Genomic DNA, 13,031 nt, shown 5'->3' with positions numbered 1-13,031 from the left:
TGCGTTAGGGCTTTATTAAAATGTAGAGTCTTTATATATATATATTTTTTTTTCACATGCAGACTTCCAAGTAGACATTTCAAAATTTGAATGCAATTAAGACATCATGCAAACGAAAAGAAAAGATTCTGTGTGATTCAGCAAAGGGAATATATTTTCCTTTGCAATGGAACGAGCCATCACACAAAGCAGGGAATGGCTTGACTATGGGAATTTTAGGATTGAAAATGAAGTCCTTCAGATTAGACAGATGGGATAGGCTGCCTCTCACCTGACGTCTACAGCAAATAAATGGAGAAATGAATATTTGGTTGACAGAGGAGAATCAGGGCAGCAACCAGAAAGTCTCTGCAATTGCCTTTTGCTTCATAACTGAACAGTGATTATTTGGGGGGCATCTCATCCTGGTAATGGAAGTACACCATCTTGATAGCGTGAATTGTTGAGAATAATGTAAAGGTAATGTCAGATAATGTAAAGCAAAAATTGCTAATTCACATATTTGAAAGCATTATTTCCTCATACGTTGTTCTCAGAAATTATGTTTTTGTGTGTTTCATAATGTTCCATAAAGGAGATGACGTTATTCTGGATTTTGATCACATCCAAGTTATGATCAAGTTTTCTGGGGCAGTGAGTAAGAATGTACTGAATGGAGTAGATGAAGACACTGGTGAAACATTTAATATTATTACACTTGGATTTCTTGAGAAGAGGAGATGATTTTGAGCTCTTCCCCGTGCACCTAGAATAACTTGAGAATTCACGTAACTTTATTTTCCGTACACAGACTTTCAGGTGCATCACTGAAAACATGTACAGCTGTGATCGTCTTTACATATTGAAATTATTTCCTTGTCTTGAAGTGATGATTAGCCTGCAAACTAGTTTCCCTCTCCAAAAACTCTGTAGCTCCTTTTTCTAGGTTACAGATGGAGTCATACAATAGAGGAAGGAGGGTTGCTTTGAGTCTCTTATTTCAAGCCAGAAAGAGCCCCCCTTTGGTTTTGCAGTTCCCTTTATGGTCTTGTCACGATTCATCCATTTCAGTTGATGGGGTCAAAAACTGGAACTGAAATATCAGATTAAAGTAAACATTTAGGAAAACTGTCATCCATTCACCTACTCATTTAGCATCTGTTTCCTGAGTGCCTGCCATGTGCTGGGCACTCTTCTCAATGCTGGGAATACAGGAGTGAACAAAACAAAACAAAACAATCTTCCTCCTCTCATGGAGCTTTCATTATTGAGGGTAGAGCCAGATAGCAAATAAAGTACATAGTAAGTGAGTTAACTGGTCATAAGGGCTGTGGAGAACAAGGAAGCAGGAGAAATCATGGTGAAAACTTTCTCGGGCAGGAGGAAAGAGCTGGTAGCTATTTTGAATGGGGTGGCATCTGGTAGACCCACACCAGGTGAGGCGCCCGCCGTGGGGAGCTGCGGGGGCAAGCGCGTAGGCAGACCATGGGAAAGTCTCAGCCTGGTGGTTGTCCTCTCCACGGCCTAGTACGGGAATGATGGGACTTGAGCAGAAGGTCTGGTGGGCCTGGGAAAGCATTTGGGAGGGAACGCGAGGCCCCGATCTGCAGGACGTCTGGGGGACTGCTAATGCTTGGACTCTGAGCTGGGAAGCTTCAAGCGGGAGCGACGGGACCCGGTGTGGGCACTACGGAGTCCCCCGTGCCGTACTGGGGAGAGGCTCCCGGAGGCCTCAGCACTGGGGAGGGTTGAGGGGAGGCCTTTGCCATACTGGGGGAAAGGTGGCGGTGCCTCGGTGCAGGGTGCTGGTGGGGTAAAACGCGGTTGACCGTGGATGCGCTGAAGTCCGTGCCAACAGGTGTTGCTGAAGGGCTACGAGGGACGCGTGTGACTTCGGGCTTCCGTCTGGCTAAGTGGAAGGAAGGAGTTTGCGTTTACTGAACCGTTGGCTCCTGAGCTGCTGACAACGAGAACTGAGATGCATCATGTCTGAGGTGGCTCGGAGGCCTCCAGCGGAGCTGACCGTCCAGGCTCCCTTGAACACATGCATCTGAGAGTCAGCGGAACGAAGCCCTTGGGTAAAGCTGTGACGGACCAGAGCCCCAGAAAGTGCGAGGACACGAGGGAGAAGAGCCCCTGAGTGCAGGGGCTGGGTGGCGTCCTGCGCAGAGACGGCGGCGTGGGGTGAGCCAGAGGGGGAGGCCGAGAAGGAGCCACACTGGGAGCAGAGTCGTGTCAGGTGGAGGCCGTGACTCAGAGGGCAGGCGGGCCCAGCGGTGTCCCTGCGTCCACGTGCATGATCAGAGTGGGGCTCCCCGGCGGCTCCGCGGGGCTTCTCAGGCCCAGGGTGAGGCAAACCAGCGTTTTCCAGCTTATCCAGAACCCAGGGGTGGTCACACCTCTTGCTTTGTTGCCACCAGGTGCAGTGCTTTTCAAGTTCCGGCCTGCAGCTAGATCATCTGCTTCAGAATTACATGTGTTTTACATAGAAAATATTTTACATAAAACCTATAAATACATATTTATGCAAATATATAAAATTTATACATCTAGGGGCCCCACGGGGACTCACTGAGTCAGCGTATCCCAGTGTATGTCTCGGGTGCTCCCAGAAGTTTCCTGAAGTTGACTGTCTCAGGACCACCTGATCAACAGTATCACGAACTGTGCTTTGGGTTAGCCACTCACCTGAAAAAGTGACTACGAAATGTTCTCATTTTTAAAAATTGAGCAATCAACGAGACCTGCACTCCTTCCTTACATATCCAAGAAAAGCAAGAGATTTTTAAAAGTGATTCATGTTTTCATCATCCCCAAACCACGAACAATCCCGACAGAAAAACATGGGTATTTTTCCCTTGGTCTGCTTCATTTCTATCAAGTTAGCTATAACCTCTTTCCACTTCTGATGCAGATGGTATTATAAATATTCGAATTATTGACAGCATTTTTCTGGGAAAGCGTCTTCAAAACGAAACCATCTGTAAATAATTTGTGGTGAGCGGCATCTACACTTGCTCACTTTATGGCAGAGAATGAAGGAAAGGCCGTCTAGCTCGTGCATGTTTAGTCATCTTCATATATATATATATATAAATGGAGATTTGTAGAGTAATAATTCCAGAGCCTAGTCTGTCTCTTGACAGCTGAGAAGGTTTTGGTTTATGTGACAAGCCAGAAATGGTGAAATTACAAAAATGGATGTCATCCGTATGCCATCCAATTTGCAATGTAGAGTAAGAAAAAAAAAATGCTTTATTTTTGCTGATCTCCGTTTTTCACTCTTCCTGAAGCAAGGATCAAAAGCTACACGACCACTAAGATGAAAACAATTACTCGGGTGAGCTGAACTTCTTTCTTTTTCTGCCCAGAGTTTTCAAAGCCAGGTCTACTCTGCTGACCTTTTTAATGCCAACCAGCCTAAATGGAATCCTACCATGTTTGTTTGTTTTTTTAAAAAAGATTTTATTTATTTGAGAGAGAGCATATGTGAGCGGGGAGGGGCAGAAAGGAGAAGGAGAAAGAATCTCAAGCAGACTTCATGCTGAGTGCAGAGGCCAACTCGGGCTGGATCTCATGATTGTGGGATCACGCCCTGAGCCAAAACCGAGAGTCAAACACTTAACTGACACAGGTGCTCCCAATTTTACCATATTTCATAAAAATTTATCAGTTGTGGTACAGTGAAAATTTAGCTGGGTTATAGTGGTATATAGAACCTTCTGGATTACAAATGTGGCCCAAACGAATCTATCTTCCTGTTTTGTGCCCTGTATTTTCATTTGAGGCTTACAGAAGGGACTGTATTTATTTTCAGCTTCTCTACATGTAAAGGGCAGTGCTCATGTGTTGACAGTGTAGTTACTAGACATCCAAAGACATGGCTTTTGTTGTCACCTTGGTACTTGAGTATATGGTGTGTCTTTCTCCTGGATTTCAGATCCATCCGCACCCCCAGCTCCGGCCAACCTCCGACTTGCAAATTCCACCGTAAACAGTGACAACACTGTGACCGTGGCTATTGTTTGGGATCTCCCTGAGGAACCAGACATCCCCGTGCATCACTACAAGGTGTTTTGGAGCTGGACGGTCAACAGCAGATCCCTCGTCCCAACAAAAAAGAAGCGGAGAAAGACTACGGATGGGGTAAGTGGGTACAGGAAGCAAGAGTGGAGTCTTCTTGCAAAGCGTATTTGAACTGAAGGCCGCATATCCCAGGGGTGGCCTCTGGTGAGCTAAGAGAAGGAATGGGTGAAGGAAAACTTCCCATCCCTCTCACTTGCGCTGAGGAAGTGCAGAGAGTGGAGGGCCATTCCAGAAGTTTTGCCTTTGACATTTTAGGTGAAAATAGCTGCAGGTAGCCCGTTGACCTACTCATCTCCAAATGGCAGGCACGATGCCAGAAAGGAGCGGAACAGAAATCATTTTTGTCTTGATGCCCGGTCATAGAAAATCACGTAATTCAAAATGTCCCTAGCATCTAGATCTTCTTCTTTGGTTTTGGTTGAGATCCTTGTAAATCAGTGAGCAATGTTCATGGCTTTTCTGTCGCAGGGGATTTCCTTCTGTAAGCTAATCAGCTTAGAAAATGCATGTTTGACAATATATTGCTCTCATTGATTAAAAGAACTTGGAATGGTTTATTTTCCAGATGCCAAGAAATAAAGTCTTCACTGAACCATTTTCTGAAATGAGATTGCTATGATCGTGAACATTTGGCATTGTATGAATTTCTTAGTGCACAAAAAGAAGTTACCCGGTTTCTTTTATTGTTGTTAGAAAACTTACATAAACAACTTCCCCCTAATTTATAAAGCTGAATTCCATAAAAAAATAAATATTTGAAGATGTCTTACAAAAAGGATGGTAAGCCTTTTTTTTTTTTCTTTTTGGCAGTGAAGATTCTAATTTCTGTGTCATTTCGAATTCTAAAACATGTCTCCAAAAGTCTGTAACCTTGATATTTAGCTGATGCCTATTTTGGTTTTATTTTTTAAGAAACTTTCTGACATTTCCATCTTTTATTTTTAAGGACTTCACCATAAGTGATAATTGGCAATGCGTGGTTGGCACATAGGAATATTTAAAGGAGCTTAAGTTGTGGGACCCATAAGGGGTAGGAAGCAAAATGGTAATAGTGCCTGCATACCACACACACACACACGCGCGCGCACATGCATACATGCACACACACCCACACCATCAATCAGCAAACAGCATCATGGGTTACTAGGAAACTGCAGTGTATTTCTGGTGTCAATTAGGTAAATAAAACGTGAACTGCAGAGTTAATTGACACCATTAATAGGACAGGGTAGCCAAAATTGTAGGTCACTATTTAAATTTTTGGATCCACCATAAGCAAGCTATAGGTCATGTGGATCACTAAATTCTCAATGTTAAAATCTCACCAGTTGAGATTAGGATTAGAAACTGGAGAAATCGGGCAGCCCGGGTGGCTCAGCAGTTTAGCGCCGCCTGCAGCTCGGGGCGTGATCCTGGAGACCCCGGATTGAGTCCCACGTCAGGCTCCCTGCATGGAGCCTGTTTCTCCCTCTGCCTGTGTCTCTGCCTCTCCCCTCTCTCTCTGTCTCTCATGAAAAAATACATAAAATCTTTTAAAAAAACTGGAGAAATCCAAGAGAACATGAGAAATTATAAAATTTTCTTTTTAGGGATCAGTGAGTCCCCATTTACCAAGAGATTTACTAATATCCTTGGTAAATAGGAGAGAGGGGATCTTCAAGGGGATGCTTTTTCAAAAGTAAGTTTTTTTTAGTTGGGAGACAGCAGTTTGGGGAGAATGATAAACAATCCAACAGGAAACCCTCTGTAAAAGACAGCAAGGATTGGTAGTTTATGCAAAGACACTACAGGTTAAAGGATGTAAAACGTCCACCGGGAGACCCCAAGAGGGTTTTCCTCCGGCGGCACCCGGTGCAGAGCACTGCCCCTGCCTCCCCTCGAAGACCCACCTGTGGCCTAGAGTCTGCCTCTCTCTGACTTGCGGTTGTGCCGTCAGCCTTCCAGAGCCAAACAGCTGGAGATGGCCGCATTCTGATCGTTCATCCCTCAAAAGCCCGAATCCCATAGCGGCGCCATCCAGAATTTGCAGTGAGCCTTATGGTCGCGGTTCTGGAATGCCCACGGAAAGCATGTTCTCGCGCCGAAAAGAGATCTCACAAGGCCCGAGAGTGTGATCAGAATGTTGGTAACAGGTGACGGTGGAATTCAAACACGGGAGTTCCTTAGGTGTTGCAGTGCCAGTGGGACACTCCCTGTCCCGTGTCACTGTCAGTACCACCCCGTAGTTTCTGGGTAAGCCTTACAGCCATCACATGCATAACAGTTTGACAAATGTCTGAAATCGAAGACACCCAACTTTATTTTTCTTCATTACAAGTTTCTGCAGGGGAGTTTCCTAAGCTGGTTTCCCGTAACCCTAGAAAAAGCACCTGACTCAGGGTTATCAGACGTGTGCTCCTGTCTTGAGGCCACCATCAGACACCTGGCTTGCTCTGATGTGTCACTGGATCTCTCAGCCTGTAGTAGAATTCCTGTCTGGCCTCCAGCCATTAGGCAAAGAGGTCGTTTTGACTTGCTTCACTTAATGCTGCACGTCACACAGAGAAACCTGGATGAGTGCTTGACACTAACAATAACGATGACCAAAAAAAAAATCTTAAAACATTTTCTTAGGATGATTCTCACTACTTTTGATTGAAATTTACTCATAGGACATTTAAAAGAAATATTTTAAATATGCAGTTAGTGCCAATTCATAATTTTTCCAGGTACGTGCCAACATGAGCTCGGTCAGTTTACAACAAACCCATCTCTCTTCTCTGTGAGATGGTGTCTAGAATGGGAGGGGACGGAATTATTCAGTTGTATAGTATCAGGGAGGATCCAGTCATTGGATGAGGAACAGGTTCCAAAAAATATGTGTGGTCATTTTATAAAATTTATTTTGATGCATGGTAAAAGAGGATTTTCGGATCCTAAAGACGAAGAGAATTGTGTGATTTTAGAAAACTGAGGGCAGAACCAAGTAGGGGTTGACGTGCCGCTGCATGAGGTCCGTGTGGCTTTGTGACGAAGAGGAGAGGCAGGGCAGGCGTGTAACGGGCGTGGTGAATTTTGTCTTCCTCTGCAGTCCCAGAATTCGGTGATCCTGGACAGACTCCAGCCAGACTCCAGCTACACCGTGGAGCTGCAGGCCGTGGCGTACTGGGGGCAGACGCGCCTGAAGGGGGCCAAGGCCTCCCTGCACTTCACGCCGGCGCACGCCGTTAGCCACAGTAAGTGCCGAGTCCTTGTCCTCCGGCGGGTGGTAAAGCTGCGGCTCGCCTAAGAGAGAGACAGAGAGACAGAGAGAGTGAGCTTGAGCCTTTCCCCGGCAGTCGTGCCCTGGGAGACCCTGCTGGCCGTGAGCCTCCAGTGCTGGGTGAGATGACCTCTGGAACTACTGTGTGTCACACACTTTCAACCTTTCAATTTTTTATCTGTTGAATATGCACTACTTTGGTGTCATAATGGAAGTTTAGCAAGAAAACTTCCCACTCCTGCACTTGGGGCAGGGGACACACCCGTTCTAACTGGCATTCCACAGCGGCCCCAGTCACTTCTGGAAAGGCTACTTCATATTCCACGGAGTTAATTATTCCCATATTGATTTCCCTTGTCTCCAGTTTTCCTAAACTAGTATGTTTGCTGCAGACCGTGCAAAGCAAAAGGAGGGATTTACATGGCACCCCCATCTGAGCCAGAAAATAAGTCGCTTTCTTGTTCCTGGCTTTGTTCACAAGAGGGGCCGGGCCGGTGAGAGCCGCAGAGGAGAAGCGCCTGGCGAGGCTTCCGGAACAGGGCAGATGAAAGGAGCGTGTGATGTTGATTCCCTAGGAGGAGAGCCCCGTGGTGTCTGCCTTTCATTAGGGCCCGGTGCGGAGGGTAGAGCAGTGGGCTCGAAGCTTGTCTGAATTTAGGAAAGGCGAGCCTCGCTCTGCAGACTTAGGCGCAGTCATTGCTTGTAATTATCTTGTACCACCTGCAAAAAATAGGATCGGAATGAGGAGGTCTGTTTGAAATGACGCGTTCAAAAACGTTCCAGAAACAGAGCTTCCTACCTGCTTGAGAAACCGTCTCTTTGGAGATTAAATGTATTTGAAACAGTCTTCTCTTTCTCTGTATAACTCTGGGCATGATACAACTTACCGAAAAATTCTCATGAAAAAAAAATTTTTTTAACTTTTCTGTATGTTTAGAAACTTAGACTGATTTTTCAATGCTGTCGTCCATCCGTCCTCAACCTGAAATGTATGGCTACGAATTATGCCAGCACTGCGTGTAATATGGGGGGATACTTGCTGTGTTACTCTTACACTATGAACACGCCGCACTATATAGTGTGCATATGTACTGTGTAGCCCAAGTATACACGACCTAGTCCATTTGCACGTATATTTGTGTATATGTGCATATACATGGACACATGCACATACACGTACATACACAACATACACAAATAGATGTGCATATGCATGCACGGTGCAGGATGCATATGCATGCATGCACACACGTACACATACACAGGCATATGCATGCATGCACACACGTACACACACAGGCATATGCATGCATGCACGCACGTACACATACACAGGCATATGCATGCATGCACACACGTACACATACACAGGCATATGCATGCATGCATACACGTACACATACACAGGCATGTGCATGCACACACACGTACACACACACAGGCATATGCATGCATGCACACGTACACATACACAGGCATATGCATGTACACATGTACAGGATGCGTAAGCAGGCACACGTGTACACAGATACACATGCGTGCACACGTGTACAGGATGCATTAGGATGCACATCCATGTACACATACCATGCACACATACACGTACACAGAGCCACCTGCACATGCACACACGCACACATCTGCATACAGACACCTACATATGCACGCACGCACATGGACGCACACACTTGGCAACACTGGATGCGCTGTGATCTCTGCCTAATGTGGAGTGTGGACGATGGACATGCAGACGCGATCCCACAAGCATTAGCCCGCCTCGGAGGCAGCAGCCGCTAAGGTGGCGGTGAGGCCCGAGAGCGCGGAGCAGCGAGGCCTCGGCGGACGCAGGGCACGGCACGAACCCACGCGAGTACGGGGTGTGCGGCAGGCTCCGCCCCTCAGCGTCAGCGCGGCTGGCTCCGGGGCCCTCGGGCCTCCAGGTGCTGGGCTCCTCGCGCTTCGCCGAGGCGCCCGCATCCACCGGCACGTGCCGTGGGCCGTGGGCCACAGTGGCCGCCGTGCTCAGGCCATTCGCAGCCCCCCGCGCCGTGAGGCGGCCTCCTGAGGGGCGTGTGCGCGCTCCTGGTTGGCCTCGCCTTCGGGGACGCGCAAACCACGGCCCTGCCCCGTTACCACCTGCTGTGGGGTTGCAGACGCCCGGCATTTGGGTGGAGCCCCACAGCCCCGAGCCCAACGGGAGGCAGCGCTGCAGACCTCGGCCTGCCACGGGGTGGCGGCGCACGGAGCCGCTGCTCCTGGTACCCCGCAGGGGGGTCCTGCTCCTGCTCCTGCTCCTCCCGCCCTTGTTGCTGCGTGTCCCTGACCGCCCCGCTCTCCCCTGGCCCCGCCCACCCCTGGCCTCGCTGGTCATGGGCCGTCCCACTCATGATCCCCCCCCCGACCATGGTCCCTCCCCCTCATGGTTCCCCCCTAATCCTGGTTCCACCTACTCATGTTCTCATGGCCCCTCCAGATCGTGGTTCCTCCCACTCATGGTTCCCGGGTACTCATGGTTCCGTCTACTCAGGTACTCACTTCCTCATGGTCCCTCCCGTTTTTGGTTCCTCTGGCACATGGTTCCCCCTAATCATGGTTCCGCCTACTCATGTTCTCTCTTCCTTGGTCCCTCCTGCCCCTTGTCCCGACCACTCACGGTCCGTCCCGCTCATGATCCCTCCTGCTCATGATCTTCCTGGACCATGATTCCACCTCCTGTTTGCTCCTTCTCATGATCCCTCCTTCCCCTGGTCTCTCCCACTCATGGTTCCCCATACTCATGATTCCCCATACTCATGATTCCGCCTCACGTTTTAACTTCCTCATGGTCCCTCCCCGTCATAGTTCCTACTGCTCATGCTTCCCCCCCCTAATCATGGTTCTGCCTATTCACGTTCTCCTCCCAAGGTCCCTCCTGCTCTTGGTTCCCCTCACTCCTGGTTTCCCCCACTCGTGGTTCCGCCTACTCATGTACTCACTTCCTCATGGTTTCTCAGGCCCTTGGTCCCTTCTGCACATGGTTCCACCTACTCATGTTCTCTCATGGTCCCTCCCACCCTTGGTCCTCCCGCTCATGGTTCCCCATACTCATGGTTCCACCTCATGTTCTCACTTCCTCATGATCCCTCCCCCTCATAGTCCCTCCAGCTCATGGTTCCCCCTTAATCATGGTTCCGCCTACTCATGTACTCATTCTTCATGTTCCCTTCCGCCCCTCTTCCCTCTCACGCGTGGTCTCTCCCACTCATGGTTCCACCCCCTCCTGGCCCCTCCCGCTCATGGTCCTTCCCGTCCCTGGTCCCTCCCGCTCATGGTTCCACCCCCTCATGGCCCCTCCCGCTCATGGTCCTTCCCGTCCCTGGTCCCTCCCGCTCATGGTTCCCCCCCTAATCATGGTTCCGCCCAGTCATGTTCTCTCCTCCTCTGGTGCCTCCTGCCCCTGGTCCCCACCGTTCACGGGACCGCTCATTCTTCCAGACCATGGTTCTGCCTCCTGTTTGCTCTTCCTCATGGCCCTTCCTGCCCTTGGTCCCTCCCGCCACTGGTCTCTCTCGCTCATGGTTCCCCATACTCATGGTTCTGCCTACTCATGTTCTCTCCTCTTGGCTCCCCCCTACTCATGGTTCCGCCTACTCACATACTCACTTCTTCATGGTCCCTCCCGCACATAGTTCCCCCCACAATCATGGTTCCGCCTACTCATGCTCTCTCCTCCTCATGGTCCCTCCCACTCCTGGTCCTTCCTGCCCCTGTTCGCTCTCGCTCGTGGTCACTCCCACTCATGGTGCTTCCCGCCCCTGGTCCCTCCCGCTCATGGTTCCACCCAGTCATGTTTTCTGGTCCCTCCCGCTGGTGCTCCCTCCCGCCCCTGGTCCCTCCTACTCATAGTTCCCCCCACTTATGGTTCCGCCCAGTCACATTCTGCCCTCTCAAAACCCCTCCTGCTAATGGTTCCCCCCACTCATGGTTCCACCTCCTCATGACCCCTCCCACCCCTGGTCCCTTCTCCTCATGGTCCCCCCTAATCACGGTTCCACCCACTTATGTTCTCTCTTCCTCATGGTCCCTCCCGCCCCTGGTCCCGCCCTCCTGGCCCCGCCCTCCTGGTCCTTCCTTGTCATTGTCCTGGGACCCTACCGACTGTCTGTCCTGCGCCTGGTCCCTCCTGCCCTTGGTCCCTCCTGCTCATGGTTCCCCCCACTCATGGTTCCACCTCCTCCTGGCCCCTCCCGCCCCTGGTCCTCCCGCTCATGGTTCCCCCCTCTCATGGTTCCACCTCCTCATGGCCCCTCCCGCCCCTGGTCCTCCCACTCATGGTTCCCCCCACTCATGGTTCCACCTCCTCATGGCCCCTCCCGCCCCTGGTCCTCCCGCTCATGGTTCCCCCCACTCATGGTTCCACCTCCTCATGGCCCCTCCCACCCCTGGTCCTCCCGCTCATGGTTCCCCCCTCTCATGGTTCCACCTCTTCATGGCCCCTCCCGCCCCTGGTCCTCCCGCTCATGGTTCCCCCCTCTCATGGTTCCACCTCCTCCTGGCCCCTCCCGCCCCTGGTCCTCCCGCTCATGGTTCCCCCCTCTCATGGTTCCACCTCCTCCTGGCCCCTCCCGCCCCTGGTCCTCCCGCTCATGGTTCCCCCCACTCATGGTTCCACCTCCTCATGGCCCCTCCCGCCCCTGGTCCTCCCACTCATGGTTCTCCCCACTGATGGTTACACGCAGTCACGTTCTCTCCTCCTCATGGTCCCTCCCGCTCATGGTTCCCCCCACTCATGGTTCCACCTCCTCAAGGCCCCTCCCGCCCCTGGTCCTCCCGCTCATGGTTCCCCGCCTCATGGTTCCACCTCCTCATGGCCCCTCCCGCCCCTGGTCCTCCCGCTCATGGTTCCCCCCACCCATGGTTCCACCTAGTCACGTTCTCTCCTCCTCATGGTCCTCCCGCTCATGTTCCCCCCTTCTCATGGTTCCACCTCCTCATGGCCCCTCCCGCCGCTGGTCCTCCCGCTCATGGTTCCCCCCACCCATGGTTCCACCTAGTCACGTTCTCTCCTCCTCATGGTCCTCCCGCTCATGGTCCTCCCGCTCATGGTTCCACCTCCTCATGGCCCCTCCCGCCCCTGGTCCTCCCGCTCATGGTTCCCCCCACCCATGGTTCCACCTAGTCACGTTCTCTCCTCCTCATGGTCCTCCCGCTCATGGTTACCCCCTCATGGTTCCACCTCCTCAAGGCCCCTCCCGCCCCTGGTCCTCCCGCTCATGGTTCCCCCCACCCATGGTTCCACCTAGTCACGTTCTCTCCTCCTCATGGTCCTCCCGCTCATGTTCCCCCCTTCTCATGGTTCCACCTCCTCATGGCCCCTCCCGCCCCTGGTCCCCCCCGCTCACGGTTCCTCCTGCCGGTCCCTCCCATGTCCCAGGCCGTAGGGACGCCCGTCCTGCACCTGGTGCCACGCAGAGGGAGCTGCTGCGGGGCTGTGCAGCCCGCGTCGGGCTTTGTTCCCGGGCCTCGGCCCAGAAGCGCGTGGGGTCGGTGGGCGGCCGGCGGCCGAGCTTGGCCCCGAGTGTAGGGGAGGACCGTGGAGCCACGTGGCCTGAAGCCGAGGGCGGGGCGGCCTCATCCCTTGAGAGGCGGCCCGGTCGCTGCTCTGTCACGCCAGGCAGACGCGTCCGTCCTCCTGCCCCGCGGCCCCTCCCGAGGCCGGGGAAGACCGTGTCCAGGAGGCAGGCGG

At 51.6% G+C, this 13,031-nt stretch overlaps 1 protein-coding gene across 1 annotated transcript in view; it reads left to right on the top strand.

Moving 5' to 3' along the window:
• The window catches only part of ANOS1 (anosmin 1), a 182,031-nt gene that overhangs the window by 143,020 nt on the left and 25,980 nt on the right, over nt 1-13,031 (top strand). The window contains exons 7-8 of the mRNA XM_041740610.1: nt 3,920-4,125; nt 7,136-7,280. Of these exons, the coding sequence (XP_041596544.1) occupies nt 3,920-4,125; nt 7,136-7,280 (351 nt within the window). The remainder of the gene's footprint in view (nt 1-3,919; nt 4,126-7,135; nt 7,281-13,031) is intronic.

This window comes from Vulpes lagopus, chromosome X, assembly GCF_018345385.1.
Source record: "Vulpes lagopus strain Blue_001 chromosome X, ASM1834538v1, whole genome shotgun sequence".
Lineage (NCBI taxonomy): Eukaryota > Metazoa > Chordata > Mammalia > Carnivora > Canidae > Vulpes > Vulpes lagopus.
This window is presented reverse-complemented; position numbering and strand designations above follow the sequence as displayed.